The sequence below is a fragment of the Pseudophryne corroboree genome, chromosome 4 (genome assembly GCF_028390025.1).
Source record: "Pseudophryne corroboree isolate aPseCor3 chromosome 4, aPseCor3.hap2, whole genome shotgun sequence".
In the NCBI taxonomy this organism is placed as follows: Eukaryota; Metazoa; Chordata; class Amphibia; order Anura; family Myobatrachidae; genus Pseudophryne; species Pseudophryne corroboree.
In genome coordinates, this window is record NC_086447.1 from 547,404,502 (window position 1) to 547,430,194 (window position 25,693).

The following is a 25,693-nucleotide window of genomic DNA, read 5'->3' on the forward strand; positions in this document are numbered from 1 at the left end:
CCCGTTCCAATGAAGCCACGCCCCTTTTGCGGCACATGTTTGTCCCTTTAATAGTGACAATTATGGGGGATGTGGGGGGGGGGGCGCCGAAGAATTTTTTGGCTTGGGGGAGAAAAATTTCTAGTTACGCCACTGGTAAGGTGCTGGCGTGCATAAAACGGGGTATTGAGACAAGGGACTAGAGTGTAATCCTGCCGCTATACAAATCATTGGTACGTCCGCACCTGGAATATTGTGTTCAATTTTGGGCACCACATTATAAAACAGATATCTGTGAACTTGAAAGGGTTCAAAGGCGTGCTACTAAATTGATTAAAGAGCTAGAGGGACTGGAGTACGAGGAAAGGCTTACTATGTTGAATTTGTATACACTAGAAAAGAGGTGTCTAAGAGGAGACATTATTAATATCTTCAAATATATAAAAGGACATTACAAAGAGTTATCAGAGGAATTGTTTATTAAAAGAACTCTGTATAAGACACAAGGTCACTCACTGAGGCTAGAGGAGAGTTAATACGCAATGTAGGAAAGGGTTCTTCCCTGTTAGGGCAATAAGGATCTGGAATTCCCTTCCAGAGAAGGTGTAATGGTGGACTCTATATCTGCATTTAAATATATCTGCATTTAAAAACGGATTGGATACATTTCTGACTGAAAAAGATATCCAAGGTTATAGTATTTAAAATATTGACATTGTTAATCTGGGAGGAACATGATTTACAGTTGATAACTAAACATAAAACATTATTTCAATTGGGACATTATAATGAACTCGGTTTAAGACAGATTACAGGTTGGACCCAATGGGCATTTTGCCTCTTTTCAACCTCATTAACTATTTTACTATGTTACTAAGTTACAGATAAGAATTCTACTCTAATTACATATAACCTAAAATAAAATTTTTATCTTTCTGTTTATATTTTCACTTTCCACTTGGGTCTTTTTCATACCATCTTCCAAAAAGAGATGCACTTAATAGTGGATGTGAAGAAATACCAGATTGGCTAATAAGGCGTCCATCATTCAATACCTGGAAAAACACAAAAATTATACAAAAATTACTATGATAAAACAAAATATACATTAGTGAAAGATTTGTGCTACCAAATAATGTATTTATATCACAATGTTCTTACAATTGTGGTAAGGTTATTGTATCTAATAATTCATTTAAATGTATGAAATAAAAGGAAATGTAGTAGATGGCGTGTCTTTCTCCCCTCATTTATGGTCGTTGGGACAAGCATAGTCCACCACAAAGATCAAGGGATTAACGAAAACATTTTGTGACATGCTTTGGTACCAGGTGTTATTCTGTTAGCACTTACCTTAAAAGGATTACCCCAAAAGTCTGTTGTATAAGTGGCAATCTACTTTAGCATCTCCATGTGAGACATCACCTATGGTTTATATATTAGACCATGTCATGCTCTATATTACCATTCAAAATATCTCCTGGATTCCATGACAACATAAAAGGGAGGCATTGTTTTCTTTTATTATATATTTTATAGATTTTATTCTTTATGATTGATAGCATTTGCGCAATCTACTGCATGATCTTCCTTTTGCTTCATTTCTCTATTTCATTTAGATGTATGTTCATAATATTTTGTTAGATTTGGTAGCTTAATATCTATAATACAGTTTTTTGTGAAAACCTAAAATATAATTTATTACTAGAGACATGAGAATGAAATCCACTTACGTAAATGTAAAAAGGACATTAATCAAAGATAAATAATAAAACAGTACTACAACAAAAGTAACGTGTACGTTGTGGAAACAGTTGGAAATGAAGAAAAGACAGTCATTGCAGTTCAAAATATATTGGTAAGGGTGGTAGCATATTAAAAAATAGGATTTTAATACCTACCGATAAATCCTTTTCTCTTAGTCTGTAGAGGATGCTGGAGCTGCTTCAAGAACCATGGGGTATAGACGGGATCTGCAGGAGACATGGTCACTTTAAGACTTTAAAAGGGGTGTGAACTGGCTCCTCCCTCTATGCCCCTCCTCCAGACTCCAGTTATAGGAACTGTGCCCAGGGAGACGGACATTTAGAGGAAAAGGATTTATTTAATTTTTAAACTAAGGTGAGATACATACCAGCTCACAACTCAAACATGCTGTACAACATGGCATTCAACAACAACGCATGCAACGGCATGACTAACATCAGCCACAGAGTGACTGAACGCAACACAACATGTGTGTAACCATAACCAATAAATGCAGATACAGCCCGCACTGGGACGGGCGCCCGGCATCCTCTACGGACTAAGAGAAAAGGATTTACCGGTAGGTATTAAAATCCTATTTTCTCATACGTCCTAGAGGATGCTGGGGATGGTTCAAGAACCATGGAGTTTATATCAAAGCTCTAGAACGGGCGGGAGAGTGCGGATGACTCTGCAGCACCGATTGACAAAACAAGAGGTCCTCCTCAGCCAGGGTATCAAACTTGTAAAACTTTGCAAAAGTGTTTGATCCCGACTAGAGATGAGCGAGTTTGGTTCGTCGGGATCCGAACCCCCCCGAACTTCACCCATTTTACACGGTTCCGAGGCAGCCTCGGATCTTCCCGCCTTGCTCAGTTAACCAGAACGCGCCCGAACGTCTAGAGATGAGCGGGTTCGGTTCCTCTGAATCCGAACCCGCCCGAACTTCAGTTTTTTTTACACGGGTCCGAGCGACTCGGATCTTCCCGCCTTGCTCGGTTAACCCGAGCGCGCCCGAACGTCATCATCACGCTGTCGGATTCTCGCGAGGCTCGGATTCTATCGCGAGACTCGGATTCTATATAAGGAGCCGCGCGTCGCCGCCATTTTCACACGTGCATTGAGATTCATAGGGAGAGGACGTGGCTGGCGTCCTCTCCGTTTATAGAGATTCGAGAAGAGAGTGAGACAGAGAGAGACACAGTATTAATTTTGGGGAGCATTAGGAGGAGTACTACTACTACTAGTACTTGCTGAAGTGATAGAGATAGTGTGACTGTATTATCTGACTTGTGGGGGAGACACTGACAGTGGGGAGCAGTTAGAGTCTGAGAGCAGGACTCAGGAGTACATATAACGTACAGTGCACACTTTTGCTGCCAGAGTGCCACACTGCCATTGTTTGTGACCACACTGACCACCAGTATAATATATATTGTGATTGTCTGCTTAGGACTCAGGAGTACTACTTGCAAGTTGCTGATAGTGTGACCAGTGACCTGACCACCAGTTTAATAATCACCACCAGTTTATGAGTTTAATATATATATATATATATATATATATATAATTGTATATAATATATATATAATATTGTATACCACCTAGCACCTACCCGTGTTTTTCTTTTTTTTTCTTTCTTCTTTATACATACTACTATAGTAGCTTACTGTAGCAGTCTGCGGTGCTGCTGAGCTGACAGTGTCCAGCAGGTCCGTCATCAGTCATTACATAATAAATATATATACCTGTCCGGCTGCAGTACTAGTGATATTATATATACATATATATTGATTTCATCTCATTATCATCCAGTCTATATTATCAGCAGACACAGTACGTTAGTCCACGGCTGTAGCTACCTCTATGTCGGCACTCGGCAGTCCATCCATAATTGTATACCACCTACCCGTGTTTTTTTTTTTTCTTTCTTCTTTATACATACTACTATAGTAGCTTACTGTAGCAGTCTGCGGTGCTGCTGAGCTGACAGTGTCCAGCAGGTCCGTCATCAGTCATTACATAATAAATATATATACCTGTCCGGCTGCAGTACTAGTGATATTATATATACATATATATTGATTTCATCTCATTATCATCCAGTCTATATTATCAGCAGACACAGTACGTTAGTCCACGGCTGTAGCTACCTCTGTGTCGGCACTCGGCAGTCCATCCATAATTGTATACCACCTACCCGTGGTTTTTTTTTCTTTCTTTCTTCTTTATACATACTACTATAGTAGCTTACTGTAGCAGTCTGCGGTGCTGCTGAGCTGACAGTGTCCAGCAGGTCCGTCATCAGTCATTACATAATAAATATATATACCTGTCCGGCTGCAGTACTAGTGATATTATATATACATATATATTGATTTCATCTCATTATCATCCAGTCTATATTATCAGCAGACACAGTACGGTAGTCCACGGCTGTAGCTACCTCTGTGTCGGCACTCGGCAGTCCATCCATAATTGTATACCACCTACCCGTGGTTTTTTTTTTTCTTTCTTCTTTATACATACTACTATAGTAGCTTACTGTAGCAGTCTGCGGTGCTGCTGAGCTGACAGTGTCCAGCAGGTCCGTCATCAGTCATTACATAATAAATATATATACCTGTCCGGCTGCAGTACTAGTGATATTATATATACATATATATTGATTTCATCTCATTATCATCCAGTCTATATTATCAGCAGACACAGTACGTTAGTCCACGGCTGTAGCTACCTCTGTGTCGGCACTCGGCAGTCCATCCATAATTGTATACCACCTACCCGTGGTTTTTTTTTCTTTCTTTCTTCTTTATACATACTACTATAGTAGCTTACTGTAGCAGTCTGCGGTGCTGCTGAGCTGACAGTGTCCAGCAGGTCCGTCATCAGTCATTACATAATAAATATATATACCTGTCCGGCTGCAGTACTAGTGATATTATATATACATATATATTGATTTCATCTCATTATCATCCAGTCTATATTATCAGCAGACACAGTACGGTAGTCCACGGCTGTAGCTACCTCTGTGTCGGCACTCGGCAGTCCATCCATAATTGTATACCACCTACCCGTGGTTTTTTTTTTCTTTCTTCTTTATACATACTACTATAGTAGCTTACTGTAGCAGTCTGCGGTGCTGCTGAGCTGACAGTGTCCAGCAGGTCCGTCATCAGTCATTACATAATAAATATATATACCTGTCCGGCTGCAGTACTAGTGATATTATATATACATATATATTGATTTCATCTCATTATCATCCAGTCTATATTATCAGCAGACACAGTACGGTAGTCCACGGCTGTAGCTACCTCTGTGTCGGCACTCGGCAGTCCATCCATAATTGTATACCACCTACCCGTGGTTTTTTTTTTTTCTTTCTTCTTTATACATACTACTATAGTAGCTTACTGTAGCAGTCTGCGGTGCTGCTGAGCTGACAGTGTCCAGCAGGTCCGTCATCAGTCATTACATAATAAATATATATACCTGTCCGGCTGCAGTACTAGTGATATTATATATACATATATATTGATTTCATCTCATTATCATCCAGTCTATATTAGCAGCAGACACAGTACGGTAGTCCACGGCTGTAGCTACCTCTGTGTCGGCACTCGGCAGTCCATCCATAAGTATACTAGTATCCATCCATCTCCATTGTTTACCTGAGGTGCCTTTTAGTTGTGCCTATTAAAATATGGACAACAAAAATGTTGAGGTTCCAAAATTAGGGAAAGATCAAGATCCACTTCCACCTCGTGCTGAAGCTGCTGCCACTAGTCATGGCCGAGACGATGAAATGCCAGCAACGTCGTCTGCCAAGGCCGATGCCCAATGTCATAGTACAGAGCATGTAAAATCCAAAACACCAAATATCAGTAAAAAAAGGACTCCAAAACCTAAAATAAAATTGTCGGAGGAGAAGCGTAAACTTGCCAATATGCCATTTACCACACGGAGTGGCAAGGAACGGCTGAGGCCCTGGCCTATGTTCATGGCTAGTGGTTCAGCTTCACATGAGGATGGAAGCACTCAGCCTCTCGCTAGAAAAATGAAAAGACTCAAGATGGCAAAAGCAGTAGCACCGCAAAGAACTGTGCGTTCTTCGAAATCCCAAATCCACAAGGAGAGTCCGACTCCAATTGTGTCGGTTGCGATGCCTGACCTTCCCAACACTGGACGTGAAGAGCATGCGCCTTCCACCATTTGCACGCCCCCTGCAAGTGCTGGAAGGAGCACCCGCAGTCCAGTTCCTGATAGTCAGATTGAAGATGTCAGTGTTGAAGTACACCAGGATGAGGAGGATATGGGTGTTGCTGGCGCTGGGGAGGAAATTGACCAGGAGGATTCTGATGGTGAGGTGGTTTGTTTAAGTCAGGCACCCGGGGAGACACCTGTTGTCCGTGGGAGGAATATGGCCATTGACATGCCTGGTGAAAATACCAAAAAAATCAGCTCTTCGGTGTGGAAGTATTTCAACAGAAATGCGGACAACAGGTGTCAAGCCGTGTGTTGCCTTTGTCAAGCTGTAATAAGTAGGGGTAAGGACGTAAACCACCTCGGAACATCCTCCCTTATACGTCACCTGCAGCGCATTCATAATAAGTCAGTGACAAGTTCAAAAAGTTTGGGCGACAGCGGAAGCAGTCCACTGACCAGTAAATCCCTTCCTCTTGTAACCAAGCTCACGCAAACCACCCCACCAACTCCCTCAGTGTCAATTTCCTCCTTACCCAGGAATGCCAATAGTCCTGCAGGCCATGTCACTGGCAATTCTGACGAGTCATCTCCTGCCTGGGATTCCTCCGATGCATCCTTGAGTGTAATGCCTACTGCTGCTGGCGCTGCTGTTGTTGCTGCTGGGAGTCGATCGTCATCCCAGAGGGGAAGTCGTAAGCCCACTTGTACTACTTCCAGTAAGCAATTGACTGTCCAACAGTCCTTTGCGAGGAAGATGAAATATCACAGCAGTCATCCTGCTGCAAAGCGGATAACTGAGGCCTTGACAACTATGTTGGTGTTAGACGTGCGTCCGGTATCCGCCGTTAGTTCACAGGGAACTAGACAATTTCTTGAGGTAGTGTGCCCCCGTTACCAAATACCATCTAGGTTCCACTTCTCTAGGCAGGCGATACCGAGAATGTACACGGACGTCAGAAAAAGACTCACCAGTGTCCTAAAAAATGCAGTTGTACCCAATGTCCACTTAACCACGGACATGTGGACAAGTGGAGCAGGGCAGGGTCAGGACTATATGACTGTGACAGCCCACTGGGTAGATGTATGGACTCCCGCCGCAAGAACAGCAGCGGCGGCACCAGTAGCAGCATCTCGCAAACGCCAACTCTTTCCTAGGCAGGCTACGCTTTGTATCACCGCTTTCCAGAATACGCACACAGCTGAAAACCTCTTACGGCAACTGAGGAAGATCATCGCGGAATGGCTTACCCCAATTTGACTCTCCTGTGGATTTGTGGCATCGGACAACGCCAGCAATATTGTGTGTGCATTAAATCTGGGCAAATTCCAGCACGTCCCATGTTTTGCACATACCTTGAATTTGGTGGTGCAGACTTTTTTAAAAAACGACATGGGTGTGCAAGAGATGCTGTCGGTGGCCAGAAGAATTGCGGGACACTTTCGGCGTACAGGCACCACGTACAGAAGACTGGAGCACCACCAAAAACAACTGAACCTGCCCTGCCATCATCTGAAGCAAGAAGTGGTAACGAGGTGGAATTCAACCCTCTATATGCTTCAGAGGTTGGAGGAGCAGCAAAAGGCCATTCAAGCCTATACAATTCAGCACGATATAGGAGGTGGAATGCACCTGTCTCAAGAGCAGTGGAGAATGATTTCAACATTGTGCAAGGTTCTGATGCCCTTTGAACTTGCCACACGTGAAGTCAGTTCAGACACTGCCAGCCTGAGTCAGGTCATTCCCCTCATCAGACTTTTGCAGAAGAAGCTGGAGACATTGAAGGAGGAGCTAACACGGAGCGATTCCGCTAGGCATGTGGGACTTGTGGATGGAGCCCTTAATTCACTTAACAAGGATTCACGGGTGGTCAATCTGTTGAAATCAGAGCACTACATTTTGGCCACCATGCTCGATCCTAGATTTAAAGCCTACCTTGGATCTCTCTTTCCGGCAGACACAAGTCTGCAGAGGTTCAAAGACCTGCTGGTGAGAAAATTGTCAAGTCAAGCGGAACGCGACCTGTCAACATCTCCTCCTTCACATTCTCCCGCAACTGGGGGTGCGAGGAAAAGGCTCAGAATTCCGAGCCCACCCGCTGGCGGTGATGCAGGGCAGTCTGGAGCGACTGCTGATGCTGACATCTGGTCCGGACTGAAGGACCTGACAACGATTACGGACATGTCGTCTACTGTCACTGCATATGATTCTCTCACCATTGAAAGAATGGTGGAGGATTATATGAGTGACCGCATCCAAGTAGGCACGTCACACAGTCCGTACTTACACTGGCAGGAAAAAGAGGCAATTTGGAGGCCCTTGCACAAACTGGCTTTATTCTACCTAAGTTGCCCTCCCACAAGTGTGTACTCCGAAAGAGTGTTTAGTGCCGCCGCTCACCTTGTCAGCAATCGGCGTACGAGGTTACATCCAGAAAATGTGGAGAAGATGATGTTCATTAAAATGAATTATAATCAATTCCTCCGTGGAGACATTGACCAGCAGCAATTGCCTCCACAAAGTACACAGGGAGCTGAGATGGTGGATTCCAGTGGGGACGAATTGATAATCTGTGAGGAGGGGGATGTACACGGTGATATATTGGAGGATGATGATGAGGTGGACATCTTGCCTCTGTAGAGCCAGTTTGTGCAAGGAGAGATTAATTGCTTCTTTTTTGGTGGGGGTCCAAACCAACCCGTCATTTCAGTCACAGTCGTGTGGCAGACCCTGTCACTGAAATGATGGGTTGGTTAAAGTGTGCATGTCCTGTTTATACAACATAAGGGTGGGTGGGAGGGCCCAAGGACAATTCCATCTTGCACCTCTTTTTTCTTTAATTTTTCTTTGCGTCATGTGCTGTTTGGGGAGTATTTTTTGGAAGGGCCATCCTGCGTGACACTGCAGTGCCACTCCTAGATGGGCCCGGTGTTTGTGTCGGCCACTAGGGTCGCTTATCTTACTCACACAGCTACCTCATTGCGCCTCTTTTTTTCTTTGCGTCATGTGCTGTTTGGGGAGGGTTTTTTGGAAGGGCCATCCTGCGTGACACTGCAGTGCCACTCCTAGATGGGCCCGGTGTTTGTGTCGGCCACTAGGGTCGCTTATCTTACTCACACAGCTACCTCATTGCGCCTCTTTCTTTCTTTGCGTCATGTGCTGTTTGGGGAGGGTTTTTTGGAAGGGCCATCCTGCGTGACACTGCAGTGCCACTCCTAGATGGGCCCGGTGTTTGTGTCGGCCACTAGGGTCGCTTATCTTACTCACACAGCTACCTCATTGCGCCTCTTTTTTTCTTTGCGTCATGTGCTGTTTGGGGAGGGTTTTTTGGAAGGGACATCCTGCGTGACACTGCAGTGCCACTCCTAGATGGGCCCGGTGTTTGTGTCGGCCACTAGGGTCGCTTATCTTACTCACACAGCTACCTCATTGCGCCTCTTTTTTTCTTTGCGTCATGTGCTGTTTGGGGAGGGTTTTTTGGAAGGGACATCCTGCGTGACACTGCAGTGCCACTCCTAGATGGGCCAGGTGTTTGTGTCGGCCACTAGGGTCGCTTATCTTACTCACACAGCTACCTCATTGCGCCTCTTTTTTTCTTTGCGTCATGTGCTGTTTGGGGAGGGTTTTTTGGAAGGGACATCCTGCGTGACACTGCAGTGCCACTCCTAGATGGGCCAGGTGTTTGTGTCGGCCACTAGGGTCACTTATCTTACTCACACAGCTACCTCATTGCGCCTCTTTTTTTCTTTGCGTCATGTGCTGTTTGGGGAGGGTTTTTTGGAAGGGCCATCCTGCGTGACACTGCAGTGCCACTCCTAGATGGGCCAGGTGTTTGTGTCGGCCACTAGGGTCACTTATCTTACTCACACAGCTACCTCATTGCGCCTCTTTTTTTCTTTGCGTCATGTGCTGTTTGGGGAGGGTTTTTTGGAAGGGCCATCCTGCGTGACACTGCAGTGCCACTCCTAGATGGGCCAGGTGTTTGTGTCGGCCACTAGGGTCGCTTAGCTTAGTCATCCAGCGACCTCGGTGCAAATTTTAGGACTAAAAATAATATTGTGAGGTGTGAGGTATTCAGAATAGACTGAAAATGAGTGGAAATTATGGTTTTTGAGGTTAATAATACTTTGGGATCAAAATGACCCCCAAATTCTATGATTTAAGCTGTTTTTTAGTGTTTTTTGAAAAAAACACCCGAATCCAAAACACACCCGAATCCGACAAAAAAAATTCGGTGAGGTTTTGCCAAAACGCGGTCGAACCCAAAACACGGCCGCGGAACCGAACCCAAAACCAAAACACAAAACCCGAAAAATTTCAAGTGCACATCTCTACGAACGTCATCATCCCGCTGTCGGATTCTCGCAAGATTCGCATTCTATATAAGGAGGCGCGCGTCGCCGCCATTTTCACTCGTGCATTGGAGATTGAACAGAGAGGACGTGGCAGCGTTCTCTCCCTGAAAAGCCCTGTAATCTGTGCTCAGTGTGCTGCAAATATCTGTGCTCAGTGTGCTGCAAATATCTGATCAGTGTGCTGCATTGTGGGGACTGGGGACCACCAGTATAAGACTTATATACATGATGTGGCCATTCACTGGTACCTGGTGACAGAACGTATACTGGATTCCCCCACAATGTAACTTTATATCTGTCATCTATATACATGATGTGGTCATTCACTGGTACCTGGTGACAGAACGTATACTGGATTCCCCCACAATGTAACGTTATATCTGTCACCTATATACATGATGTGGTCATTCACTGGTACCTGGTGACAGAACGTATACTGGATTCCCCCACAATGTGACTTTATATCTGTCACCTATATACATGATGTGGTCATTCACTGGTACCTGGTGACAGAACGTATACTGGTGGATTCCCCCACAATGTAACTTTATATCTGTCATCTATATAATAATTATAGTAGTACAGTACAGTAGGCCATTGCTGTATCTTGCAGCTCTGTGTCACTGCAAGTATCCATTCCATATCTGTGTGGCATTTTTGTGAGCAGTATATATATAGTATTACAGTGCAGCATTTTGGTGACTAACAGTATATAATTGTACAGTAGGCCATTGCTGTATCTTGCAGCTCTGTGTCACTGCAAGTATCCATTCCATATCTGTGTGGCATTTTTGTGAGCAATATATATAGTATTACAGATTTACAGTGCAGCATTTTGGTGACCCAACAGTATATTGTTGTGTACAGTAGGCCATTGCTGTATCTTGCAGCTCTGTGTCACTGCAAGTATCCATCCATTCCATTTTCTTCCAGTGATTTGGACCAATAATACCATTGATTAGAACGAATAATTCCAGTGATTTTGTCATTTTCTTCCAGTGATTTGGACCAATAATTCCATTGATTAGAACGAATAATTCCAGTGATTTTGTCATTTTCTTCCAGTGATTTGGACCAATAATACCATTGATTAGAACGAATAATTCCAGTGATTTTGTCATTTTCTTCCAGTGATTTGGACCAATAATACCATTGATTAGAATGAATAATTTCAGTGATTTTGTCATTTTCTTCCAGTGATTTGGACCAATAATACCATTGATTAGAACGAATAATTCCTGTGATATTGAGGTGTTTGTGTCGCTTAGCTTAGCCGTCCAGCGACCACAGTGCACCTCTTTTTCTCTTTTCTTTGCATCATGTGCTGTTTGGGGCCAATTTTTTTAAGTGCCATCCTGTCTGACACTGCAGTGCCACTCCTAGGTGGGCCAGGTGTTTGTGCCGCCCTCTTGGGTCGCTTTGCTTAGTCATCCAGCGGCCTCTGCAAATTTTAGGACTAAAAATAGTATTGTTAGGTGTGAGGTGTTCAGAATAGACTGGAAGAGTGGAAATTGTGGTTATTGAGGTTAATAATACTATAGGATCAAAATTACCCCCAAATTCTATGATTTAAGCTGTTTTTGAGGGGTTTTTGAAAAAAAACACCCGAATCCAAAACACACCCGAATCCGACAAAAAATTTTCAGGGATGTTTTGACAAAAAATCATCCGAATCCAAAACATGGCAGCAGAACCGAATCCAAAACCAAAACTCGAAAAATGACCGGTGCACATCTCTAATCCCGACCAAGTAGCAGCTTGGCAAAGCTGTAATGCCGAGACCCCTCGGGCAGCCGCCCAGGATGAGCCCAGCTTTCTGGTAGAATGGGCCTTCACAGATTTCGGTAACGGCAATCCTGCCGTAGAGTGAGCTTGCTGAATCGTATTACAGATCCAGCGTGCAATAGTCTGCTTGGACGCAGGAGCCCCTTGTTGGGAGCCCACAGGACAAACAGAGCCTCTGTTTTCCTAATTTGAGCCGTTCTGGCGACATAGATTTTCAAAGTTCTGACCACATCGAGAGACTTCGATTCCACCAAGGCGTCAGTAGCCACTGGCACCACAATAGGCTGGTTTACGTGAAATGATGAAACCACTTTTGGCAGAAATTGCTGACGAGTTCTCAACTCCGCTCTATCAGCATAGAAGATTAAATAGGGGCTTTTGTGAGACAAAGCCGCCAATTCAGATACCCGCCTTGCGGATGCCAAGGCCAACAACATGACTACTTTCCAAGTAAGGAATTTTAACTCAACCTTTACGCAAAGGTTCAAACCAATGAGATTGCAAGAACTGCAACACCACATTCAGATCCCATGGTGCCACTGGGGGCACAAAGGGAGGCTGGATGTGTAGTACGCCTTTCACGAAGGTCTGAACTTCTGGAAGGGAGGCCAATTATTTCTGAAAGAAAATTGATAAGGCCGAAATTTGTACTTGAATTGAGCCCAACTTTAGGCCCGCATCCACACCTGCTTGCAAAAAATGGAGCAAACGCCCCAGGTGAAATTCCTCCGTAGGAGCCTTCTTGGATTCACACCAAGACACATATTTCCACCAAATACGGTGGTAATGCTTTGCCGTTACTTCTTTTCTAGCCTGAAGAAGTGTGGGAATGACTTCACTGGGAATACCCTTCCGGACTAGGATTTGGCGTTCAACCGCCATGCCGTCAAACGCAGCCGTGGTAAGTCTTGATACACGCACGGTCCTTGTTGTAACAGGTCCTCCCGTAGAGGAAGAGGCCAGGGATCTTCTATGAGCAATTCCTGAAGATCTGGATACCAGGCCCTCCTTGGCCAATCTGGAACAATAAGTATCGCCTGAACCCTTGTTCTTCTTATCATCTTTATCCCCTTTGGAATGAGTGGAAGTGGAGGGAACACGTATACCGACGGAAACACCCACGGTGTCACTAGGGCGTCCACCGCCATCGCTTGAGGGTCCCTTGACCTGGAACAATATCTCTGAAGTTTCTTGTTGAGGCGGGAGGCCATCATGTCTATTTGAGGAATTCCCCAACGACTTGTCACTTCTGCAAAGACCTCTTGATGAAGACCCCACTCTCCTGGATGGAGATCGTGTCTGCTGAGGAAGTCTGCTTCCCAGTTGTCCACTCCTGGAATGAAGAGCGCTGACAGAGCGCTTGCATGTCTCTCCGCCCAGCGAAGAACTTTCGTGGCCTCGGCCATGCCACTCTGCTCTTTGTTCCGCCCTGGCAGTTTATGTACACCACTGCTGTTATGTTGTCCAGAATGTTTATGTGCAGACAAGCTTCCTGGCTTGACCATTTTCCCTGAAAATTTCTCCCCTGTGTGACTGCTCCCCAGCCTTGGAAACTTGCATCTGTGGTCACCAGGATCCAATCCTGAATCCCGAACCTGTGTCCCTCCAGAAGGTGAGAACCGTGCAGCCACCACAGAAGGGAGATCCTGGTCCTGGAAGGTAGGAATATTTTCCGGTGCATGTCCAGGTGAGACCCGGACCACTTGTCCAGCAGGTCCCACTGAAACACCCTGGCATGGAACCTGCCATACTGAATGGCCCCGTAGGCCACCACCATCTTCCCCATCAACCGAGTGCATTGTAGAATCGACACTCTTGCCGGTTTCAGAATCTGATTTACCAAGTTCTGTATTTCCAGAGTCTTTTCCACTGGAAGAAAAAACTCTCTGTAATTCTGTATCCAGAATCATACCCAGGAACGACAGCCGTGTCGTCGGAACCAACTGTGAATTTGACAAGTTTAGGAGCTAACCATGTTGTTGCAGAATCGTCAGAGAGAGTGCAACGTTTTTCAGCAATTGTTCCTTGGATCTCGCCTTTATGAGGAGATCGTCCAAGTATGGGATAATTGTGACTCCCTGCTTGTGCAGGAGAACCATCATTTCCGCAATAACCTTGGTGAAAATCCTCAGAGCAGTGGACAGACCAAACGGCAACGTCTGAAATTGGTAATGACAATCCTGAACAGCAAACCTCAGGTAAGCCTGATGCGGAGGATATATGGGGACGTGTAAGTAGGCATCCTTTATGTCAACCGACACCATAAAATCCCCCTCCTCCAGACTGGAGATCACTGCTCGGAGAGATTCCATCTTGAATTTTAATTTTTTTAGAAAGAAATTGAGGGATTTTAGGTTCAGAACCGGTCTGACCGAGCCATCCGGCTTCGGTACTACGAACAGACTCGAATAAAAACCCTCCCCCTGTTGTGATGCGGGTACCATGACAATGACTTGATTTTGACACAGCTTTAGTATCGCAGCGCATACAGCCTCCCTTTCTGGAAGAGAAGCTGGCCAGGCCGTTTTGAAAAATTGGTGAGGGGGTACGTCTTGAAACTCTAATTTGTACCCTTGGTTTACTATTTCTAATATCCAAGGATCCAGGTCCGAGCGAACCCAGACCTGACTGAAGAGTTCGAGACGTGCCCCCACTGGTGCGGACTCCCGCAGAGGAGCCCCAGCGTCATGCGGTGGATTTGGTAGAAGCCAGAGAGGACTTCTGTTCTTGGGAACTTGCCACAGCCTGTGACCTTTTTCCCTTTCCTCTTCCTCTCGCAGCAAGGAAGGAGGATCCTCGTCCTTTTTTGTATTTATTGGGCCGAAAGGACTGCATCTGATAGTGGGGCGTTTTCTTTTGTTGCAGGAACATAAGGTAAAAAATAAGAATTTACTTACCGATAATTCTATTTCTCATAGTCCGTAGTGGATGCTGGGGACTCCGAAAGGACCATGGGGAATAGCGGCTCCGCAGGAGACTGGGCACAAAGTAAAAGCTTTAGGACTAGCTGGTGTGCACTGGCTCCTCCCCCTATGACCCTCCTCCAAGCCTCAGTTAGGATACTGTGCCCGGACGAGCGTACACAATAAGGAAGGATTTTGAATCCCGGGTAAGACTCATTACCAGCCACACCAATCACACCGTACAACTTGTGATCTGAACCCAGTTAACAGCATGATAACAGAAGGAGCCTCTGAAAAGATGGCTCACAACAACAATAACCCGATTTTTGTAACAATAACTATGTACAAGTAATGCAGACAATCCGCACTTGGGATGGGCGCCCAGCATCCACTACGGACTATGAGAAATAGAATTATCGATAAGTAAATTCTTATTTTCTCTAACGTCCTAGTGGATGCTGGGGACTCCGAAAGGACCATGGGGATTATACCAAAGTTTCCAAACGGGCGGGAGAGTGCGGATGACTCTGCAGCACCGAATGAGAGAACTCCAGGTCCTCCTCAGCCAGGGTATCAAATTTGTAGAATTTAGCAAACGTGTTTGCCCCTGACCAAGTAGCTGCTCGGCAAAGTTGTAAAGCCGAGACCCCTCGGGCAGCCGCCCAAGATGAGCCCACTTTCCGTGTGGAATGGGCTTTTATAGATTTTGGCTGTGGCAGGCCTGCCACAGAATGTGCAAGCTGAATTGTACTACAAATCCAACGAGCAATCGTCTGCTTAGAAGCAGGAGCACCCAGCTTGTTGGGTGCATACAGGATAAACAGCGAGTCAGATTTTCTGACTCCAGCCGTCCTGGAAACATATATTTTCAGGGCCCTGACTACGTCCAGCAACTTGGAATCCTCCAAGTCCCTAGTAGCCGCAGGCACCACGATAGGTTGGTTTAAGTGAAATGCTGAAACCACCTTAGGGAGAAATTGAGGACGAGTCCTCAATTCTGCCCTGTCCGTATGAAAAATTAGGTAAGGGCTTTTATAGGATAAAGCCGCCAATTCTGATACACGCCTGGCTGAAGCCAGGGCTAACAGCATGCATTACCACTTTCCAACTGAGATACTTCAAGTCCACAGTGGTGAGTGGTTCAAACCAATGTGATTTTAGGAATCCCAACACTACATTGAGATCCCAAGGTGCCACTGGAGGCACAAAAGGAGGCTGTATATGCAGTACTCCCTTGACAAATGTCTGAACTTCAGGTACAGAAGCTAGTTCTTTTTGGAAGAATATCGACAGGGCCGAAATTTGAACCTTAATGGACCCTAATTTGAGGCCCATAGACAGTCCTGTTTGCAGGAAATGCAGGAATCGACCCAGTTGAAATTCCTCCGTAGGGGCCTTCCTGGCCTCGCACCACGCAACATATTTACGCCAAATACGGTGATAATGTTGTACGGTTACATCCTTCCTGGCTTTGATCAGGGTAGGGATGACTTCATCCGGAATGCCTTTTTCCTTCAGGATCCGGCGTTCAACCGCCATGCCGTCAAACGCAGCCGCGGTAAGTCTTGGAACAGACATGGTCCCTGCTGGAGCAGGTCCTGTCTTAGAGGTAGAGGCCACGGGTCTTCCGTGAGCATCTCTTGAATTTCCGGGTACCAAGTCCTTCTTGGCCAATCCGGAGCCACGAGTATAGTCTTTACTCCTCTCCTTCTTATGATTCTCAGTACTTTTGGTATGAGAGGAAGAGGAGGGAACACATACACTGACCGGTACACCCACGGTGTTACCAGAGCGTCCACAGCTATTGCCTGAGGGTCCCTTGACCTGGAACAATATCTGTCCAGTTTTTTGTTGAGGCGAGACGCCATCATGTCCACCTTTGGTTTTTCCCAACGGTTTACAATCATGTGGAAGACTTCCGGGTGAAGTCCCCACTCCCCCGGGTGAAGATCGTGTCTGCTGAGGAAGTCTGCTTCCCAGTTGTCCACTCCCGGAATGAACACTGCTGACAGTGCTATCACATGATTTTCCGTCCAGCGAAGAATCCTTGCCACTTCCGTCATTGCCCTCCTGCTTCTTGTGCCGCCCTGTCTGTTTACGTGGGCGACTGCCGTGATGTTGTCCGACTGGATCAATACTGGCTGACCCTGAAGCAGAGGCCTTGCCTGACTTAGGGCATTGTAAATGGCCCTTAGTTCCAGGATATTTATGTGAAGTGACGTTTCCATGCTTGACCACAAGCCCTGGAAATTTTTTCCCTGTGTGACTGCTCCCCAGCCTCTCAGGCTGGCATCCGTGGTCACCAGGACCCAATCCTGAATGCCGAATCTGCGGCCCTCTAGGAGATGAGCACTCTGTAACCACCACAGGAGAGACACCCTTGTCCTTGGAGACAGGGTTATCCGCTGATGCATTTGAAGATGCGATCCGGACCATTTGTCTAGCAGATCCAACTGAAAAGTTCTTGCGTGGAATCTGCCGAATGGAATCGCTTCGTAAGAAGCCACCATCTTTCCCAGGACCCTTGTGCATTGATGCACTGACACCTGGCCTGGTCTTAGGAGTTTCCTGACTAGGTCGGATAACTCCCTGGCTTTCTCTTCCGGGAGAAACACCTTTTTCTGTACTGTGTCCAGAATCATCCCTAGGAACAGCAGACGTGTCGTCAGAATCAGCTGCGATTTTGGAATATTTAGAATCCATCCGTGCTGTCGTAGTACTATTTGCGATAGTGCTACTCCGACCTCTAACTGTTCTCTGGACCGTGCCCTTATCAGGAGATCGTCCAAGTAAGGGATAATTAAGACGCCTTTTCTTCGAAGAAGAATCATCATTTCGGCCATTACCTTGGTAAAGACCCGGGGTGCCGTGGACAATCCAAACGGCAGCGTCTGAAACTGATAGTGACAGTTCTGTACCACAAACCTGAGGTACCCTTGGTGAGAAGGGCAAATTGGGACATGGAGGTAAGCATCCTTGATGTCCAGAGACACCATGTAGTCCCCTTCTTCCAGGTTCGCTATCACAGCTCTGAGTGACTCCATCTTGAACTTGAACCTTTTTATGTAAGTGTTCAAGGTTTTCAGATTTAAAATGGGTCTCACCGAGCCGTCCGGCTTCGGTACCACAAACAGCGTGGAGTAATACCCCTTTCCCTGTTGTAGGAGGGGTACCTTGATTATCACTTGCTGGGAATACAGCTTGTGAATGGCTTCCAATACCGCCTCCCTGTCGGGGGTAGACGTTGGTAAAGCAGACTTCAAGAACCGGCGAGGGGGAGACGTCTCGAATTCCAATTTGTACCCCTGAGATACTACCTGCAGGATCCAGGGGTCCACTTGCGAGTGAGCCCACTGCGCGCTGAAATTCTTGAGACGGGCCCCCACCGTGCCTGAGTCCGCTTGTAAGGCCCCAGCGTCATGCTGAGGACTTGGAAGAAGCGGGGGAGGGCTTCTGGTCGTGGGAAGAAGCTGTCTGTTGTAGTCTTTTTCCCCTTCCTCTGCCCCGGGGCAGATATGAGTGGCCTTTTGCCCGCTTGCCCTTATGGGGACGAAAGGACTGAGCCTGAAAAGGCGGTATCTTTTTCTGCTGCGAGGTGACTTGGGGTAAAAAGGTGGATTTCCCAGCCGTTGCCGTGGCCACCAGGTCCGATAGACCGCCCCCAAATAACTCCTCCCCTTTATACGGCAATACTTACATATGCCGTTTGGAATCCGCATCCCCTGACCACTGTCGCGTCCATAATCCTCTTCTGGCAGAAATGGACATCGCACTTACTCTTGATGCCAGAGTGCAAATGTCTCTCTGTGCATCTCGCATATATAGGAATGCATCCTTTAAATGCTCTATAGTCAATAATATATTGTCCCTGTTTAAACTTTTACTCTAAGCAGCTCAGGAGAGCCACCTAGATTGCACCCTTCTCGTTCGGGCACAAAATCTAACTGAGGCTTGGAGGAGGGTCATAGGGGGAGGAGCCAGTGCACACCAGCTAGTCCTAAAGCTTTTACTTTGTGCCCAGTCTCCTGCGGAGCCGCTATTCCCCATGGTCCTTTCGGAGTCCCCAGCATCCACTAGGACGTTAGAGAAATGACGGCAGAGACGCCATAGCCTTCTTCGAATCAGCATCAGCATTCCATTGATGAATCCACAATGCCCTCCTGGCCGAGACTGCCATGGCATGGGCCCTTGATCCCAAAAGGCCAATAACCCTTTCAGCTTCTTTTAAATATGCTGCAGCGTCCCTGATATGACCCAGAATCAAAAGCACGTTATCCCTGTCCAGGGTATCTATCTCAGATGACAAGTTATCTGCCCACTTTTCAATAGCGCTACTCACCCATGCCGAAGCAACGGCAGGCCTGAGTAGCGAACCTGTAGTGACATAAATGGATTTTAGTGTATTTTCCTGCTTACGATCCGCAGGATCCTTTAGGGCTGCCGTGTTAGGAGACGGAAGTGCCACCTTCTTGGACAGACGGGACAGAGCTTTGTCCACTGTGGGGGTTGACTCCCACTTTTCCCTGTCCCCAGAGGGGAACGGATATGCCACTGGAATTCTTTTGGGAACCTGTACCTTCTTGTCAGGATTTTCCCAAGCCTTTTCAAAAAGAGCGTTCAGTTCATGAGAGGGAGGAAACGTTACCTCAGGTTTCTTTCCTTTAAACATACAGACCCTTGTATCAGGAACAGCAGGGTCCTCAGTGATATGTAATACGTCTTTTATTGCCACAATCATGTACTGAATGCTCTTAGCCAGTTCAGGATTCAATCTGGCATCACTATAGTCGACACTGGAATCAGAGTCCGTGTTGGTATCTGTATCTGCTATCTGGGTAAATGCACGTTTCTGTGACCAAGAAGGGGTCTGAGCTTGTGACAATGCATCCTCCATGGATTTCCTCCATGTCTGGTTCTTAGACTCAGATTTATCTAATCTCTTAGTTAACCGAGCCACATTTGCATTCAAAACACTCAACATATTTACCCACTCAGCAGTCGGTGGTGCCGACAGGGTCACTCCCACCGCTCTTTCTGTCCCCACTCCGGCCTCCTCCTGGGAAGAGCACTCAGCCTCAGACATGTCGACACCCACGTACCGACACCCACAATCACACTGGGCTATAGGGGACAGACCCACAGCAAAGCCTGTTAGAGAGACCCAGAGGGAGTTTGCCAGCTCACAACCCAGCGCCTATCCCGGTACTGAAACTTTATATACAATGCCTCAGACCTGTTAGCGCTTTCCTAATAAAGATAATAGCACCAAATCTACTGTGCCCCCCCGTTTTGCACCCTGTTACTTGTACAGCTGTGTGGAGGTCAGGGCCAGCGTCTCTGCAGCTTCTGTGAAGAGAAAATGGCGCTGGTCAGAGCTGTGGGGGCTAAGCCACACCCCCTCACCGGCGCACTTCAGTCCCGCTCATTTTAACATTTTTATACTGGCGGGGGTCTATATTAAGTAAGTGCCTAGGCACTTTTCTTATAACTTTTGGCAGTTACTTTCAGGTCAACATGCTGCCCAGGGCGCCCCCCCTGCGCCCTGCACCCTGTCCACTGTGTGTTTGAGAGCATGGCGCGCAGCGCGACCGCTGCGCGGTACCTCAAGACCTGAAGTCTTCTGCCGTCACTGAAGTCTTCGTTTCTTCTTTTACTCACCCAGCTTCTTTTTTCTGGCTCTGCAAGGGGGGGTGACGGCGCGGCTCCGGGAACGAGCAGCTAGGCGTACCAAGTGATCGAACCCTCTGGAGCTAATGGTGTCCAGTAGCCTAAGAAGCAGAGCCTTTGAACTCACAGAAGTAGGTCTGCTTCTCTCCCCTCAGTCCCTCGAAGCAGGGAGCCTGTTGCCAGCAGAGCTCCCTGAACATAAAAAACCTAACATAAGTATTTTTTCACAGAAACTCAGTAGAGCTCCCCTGTGTGTGACCAGTCTCCCTGGGCACAGAATCTAACTGGAGTCTGGTGGAGGGGCATAGAGGGAGGAGCCAGTTCACAACCCTTTTAAAGTCATAAAGTGCCCATGTCTCCTGCGGATCCCGTCTATACCCCATGGTTCTTGAAGCATCCCCAGCATCCTCTAGGACGTATGAGAAATGGAGATGTAAAAATTTAGCAACAAGAAATTTAGTGGAGGTGAATAAAGCCTTCAAAAGAGATACAGTGGAGAGCAATAAAGGGTTCTATGTACTAAGGGCCTAATTCAGACCTGATCGCTGCGGTGCGCCGGTACATACCAGACAGCCGACGGCCGCCTCAGCCCTGCGATCGCTTCTGCCTGATTGACAGGCATAGGTGGTCGCTGGGCAGGAGGGGGCGGGCTGGCGAAATTTGGATGCTGTTTTAGGGGCACGGTCCGGGCAATGCAGGCATGCCCGGACCGTGCGGGGGGTGGGCCGCGGCCGCTGTGTGATGTCACACGCAGCCGCTGCAACCCGGACAGCGATGAGTAGCTCCCTGCCAGTGCGCAGGAGTTGCGCTGGTATGAAGCTACTCGTCAAGTACAAAAGCATTGCCGCTGTGCAATGCTTTTGCACTTGTGCGGCGGGGCAGAGCCAGACATGCGGGGTGTACTAGCCCTGTGCTGGGTGTCCCCCGCATGTCAGGGAAGCTGATCATAGATGTGTTAAATTTAGCACATCTACAATCAGGTCTGAATTAGGCCCTAAGCCTTGAAGTGAGAAAAAGTGGACAAAGCTAAAGTAGCAACCAACACAACCGGTAACATGGCAGTTAGATTCTGATTGGCTCTCATCAAAGTTTAGTACATAAACCCCAAAGCACCAACCAATCAGTTTCTAACTGTCTTTTCACAGGCTGTGATAGAAAAATAATAGAATCTGATTTGTTGGTACTTATTTATTAAGTCTTGGATGGAGATAAAGTAGACAGAGATAAATGTCAGCCAATCAGCTCCCGACTGTCATGCCACAGGCTGTGTTGTAAAATGGCAGATAGAAGCTGATTGGCTGGAACTTACTTCCACTTTATCTCCACCCAAGGTTTAGTGTATAGACCCCTAAATCTCTGTCAAAGCTTTGCTGCATCTCCTCCAGTGATAGAACAAGAAGTGGTAGCAGTCATTGGGGCAGATGTATTAACCTGGAGAGGGCATAAGGAAGTGATAAACCAGTGATATGTGCAAGGTGATAAACCCACCAGCCAATCACCTCCTAACTGTTAATTTACATATTGGAGCGGATTGGCTGGTGCCTTTATAACCTTGCACATGTCACTGGTTTATCACTTCCTTATGCCTTCTCCAGGTTAATACATCTGCCCCATTGTGTTATGCAAATGTCTGTCCTGTATGAATTAATGCACACCAGGATGGGGTGGAAGTTATTTCTTCTAGTGTTTTGAAACACTCTCATTCAGATGGGGAATAGGCTTGGATTGGTTTGTGCTGGAACACAGGGAACACAGTTCTGGTCATGGGACATTTCATGAGATGAGGGGTCCATAAACAACAAGTCCCCTTCCATACCTCTGCTATAGGTAACTTTCAACTTGTGGGCCCCCCATATTTGCTCAGGCTCATCTTTCTGGTAATCATGTAATCAGAAAGTGCCAGAGCCTTTGCCCTCTGCTGTGCTGGCTCTCTTTCCAATGACTTGATCGCTCATTCATTCATTGGTCACACATTCGGACCAAGTATAGGGAAGTGGGGCCCACATGGATATTGGCAAACCCCTCCTGGGTGCCTCTTAGATGGTGTGCACCACACACATTACAATCATTATAGATACACCACTGGTTCTGGCATTTCTTTTGGCCACAGAGGTACTGTTGCTGAGCTGAGCTTGAACACAGTTTCGTACAAAACATATTCACTAAAAAAATGCAATTAGGCATATGTGCTGAGTTATTTTAAATGATATGATAAATACAATCTCCATGCTTTGATAATTACCCCCCTAAAAGTAAAGATAGGTTGACATACAGTTAGTCTCAGAAATCCCAGTGACTAGAATTCCTACATAAAGTGATGAGCAATACAACCACATTTTGAATTTTGTCTTCTTTGTGGTCTATTCATGTAGGTTTGCCAGTGCAGGAGGGGAGAGAGGCAGGTTAAACAGCAGCCAGATTGCTTGGCATAATGATATAGGAGAAGCAGCGGCAGGTTTCTGCTGTGCTGAAGGACAGGACACAGGGAAGGTAACTGTCCCAAGCCACCGATCTCAGCTTGGTGTGGTCGTGTCTCCCGGGGCATGCGCGGTCAGGTCCTACTAGCGGATAGTGGATCACTGGTAGTACCACAGTTCTCCCCAGCATAGAGGCGTTCTATTGATTCCTTTTAGAACCAAATTATTAATCCTTCTCAGCGCTGTGTTCTCTTACCTATGGTTATTTGTGCTCAGTAATTATATTGTGTTTTTGTTCTGTTGTCTTTGGGTCATTTTGGGTACTACCCATTTCATCACTACATAGCTGCATTTAAAGTGAAGCACAGGATCCCGCACTCCACATACTTACAGTAAATGAATACCCAAACCTGTGAAAATAGCTTTTTTCACAGTTTACGAATGAATAAAGGGCTTTTCACTGTTTTATGAATAGACCCCTTTGTTTCCTACACATCAAACTCTTGCGATTGCTTAGCATGGCAAATGTGACCATTTATAGTTTTCATTTTTACATGTTTGTTAGTTTTTCAGACAAGTGCATTTAAAATGCTGCATGGACCACTTGGAAGGTCAACAATAAACTGGAGCGGTTTCTCACTGACTGAACACTTACCTGAAACATGTTAGGAGCCAAATGAACATCAGTTAGCAAAACTTCCGGGAATACAAAGGAAGTAGAGAAATTTCCGCTGAGAGCAAATGATTCAAATCTAGTTGAAGCAGTCTCTACAGATTCCCCACACGATTCTAAATCCATGCTTTGACATTTCAGTAGTGTGCATACCTGAAATACATGAAAAAGTCTTAAATTCTTCCATTTGGCCTTAGATTATTCCCAAAAGTGATTTACAATTGATTAACTATATTATTAACAATATGAAGCAAACATACAGTATTCTCACTAGTGATGAGCGGGTTCGGTTTTACTCGGTTTTACTCGGTTTTACTCGGTTCTCAAAACGGCATCTTATTGGCTCACGAATGTCACGTGTTTTGGATAGCCAATAAGATGCCGTTTTGAGAACCGAGTAAAACCGAGTAAAACCGAGTAAAACCGAACCTCGCTCATCACTAATTCTCAGTTAATGTTTGAGCGGTGCCATAGCTAAAGACCTTCCTATGTCTCTCTGGCCACAAAATGTCAAAACATCTACCACACAAACAGAAGGCAATCATATTGCCTGCTGTCGGGATCCTGGCGGTCAGGATCCAGACGCCAGAATCCAAACAGACAACAAAGCCGACAGCCAGTATACCGCCTCACAGGGACTATTTCCACGACACCCATAGAGTTGCTTCCTCTCTTGACTCTCCTGTGAATCATTCTTCCTTGTTGGCACTTTGTACCTCCTAGGTCTGCTTCCATTCTATCCTTTCTATTCAGCACTGACTGTTCCTACTTCCACTGCACACCACTGCTCGGTACCAGTGGTCTCTTTATGAGACACTTTCACATTGTTATAGCTTGACGTCAGCCTACAGTTCCCCTATGAGAATTCACAATGTGATCTTTGCCGAGAGTTGGTGGTATATTTCAACTCCAGTACATGGATCACAAGAGCCCTGATGCATGCAGAAATCATAGCATGCACTCCATTGGTTGATTGAAACTTTTCATTAGAATGTATTTGCATTAACATCGAAAGGTAAAATTACCTGTAGATAGTACTCCCCTTCCACCAGATGAAGCCCATCGAAAACTCCAAATACATAAACCTCGTCACTGTGTTTCTCCAACATTGTATAACTTAAATGGCAACAGAGGTCATTTTGACACACTGTGTACTCTCCATGGCATTCATTAAGTTCAGTGAAAGTGTAATTATCAGCAAAAAGGTAACCACTGAACACATTGCTGCCAGAAGGATACTTCTCAATGCTAGAGGCATACAAGTTCCACTTGGTTGGAGAGTATGTTGAAGATTTCCGTGGATGAGATCTGAGTTCGGAGATAAGCAGGCCTCCTGTCTCATTGTTCATGTTATAGTAATACGGTTCCGGTTTGTCGGGGGAGAAGATTCCACTGCCTGCCAACAAGAAATATTGGTAGAATAATCCATTAGGAACACTATGGGGGGTAATGGTATCCAATTGGCCACGATATTGCGTTTTCACAATAAATTATTGCAAATGCGATAATTCGTTATCCTATTAGCAGTGATAAGTTATCACTGATAAGTCTCCATAGGGTTTATGGTAAATTTCTACACCATCTCAGGGCTGGAGATAAGTAGTGCAAAATCCCTATTTTCTCTAACGTCCTAGTGGATGCTGGGGACTCCGTCAGGACCATGGGGAATAGCGGCTCCGCAGGAGACAGGGCACAAAAAGTAAGCTTTTAGGATCACATGGTGTGTACTGGCTCCTCCCCCTATGACCCTCCTCCAAGCCTCAGTTAGGTTTTTGTGCCCGTCCGAGCAGGGTGCAATCTAGGTGGCTCTCATAAAGAGCTGCTTAGAAAAAGTTTTTTAGGTTTCTTATTTTCAGTGAGTCCTGCTGGCAACAGGCTCACTGCTACGAGGGACTTAGGGGAGAGAAGTGAACTCACCTGCGTGCAGGATGGATTTGCTTCTTAGGCTACTGGACACC

At 46.1% G+C, this 25,693-nt stretch overlaps 1 protein-coding gene across 2 annotated transcripts in view; it reads right to left on the minus strand.

The window, feature by feature from the left end:
* Nucleotides 1–440: 440 nt before the first annotated feature.
* The window catches only part of LOC134909933 (pantetheinase-like), a 96,327-nt gene continuing 71,074 nt past the window's right edge, over nucleotides 441–25,693 (minus strand). For both annotated transcript variants that reach the window (XM_063917360.1, XM_063917357.1), the window contains 3 exons: nucleotides 24,761–25,131; nucleotides 23,718–23,888; nucleotides 441–1,034 (listed from right to left, as the gene is read on the minus strand). In XM_063917360.1, the coding sequence (XP_063773430.1) occupies nucleotides 927–1,034; nucleotides 23,718–23,888; nucleotides 24,761–25,131 (650 nt within the window). In that variant the 3' untranslated portion in view covers nucleotides 441–926. The remainder of the gene's footprint in view (nucleotides 1,035–23,717; nucleotides 23,889–24,760; nucleotides 25,132–25,693) is intronic.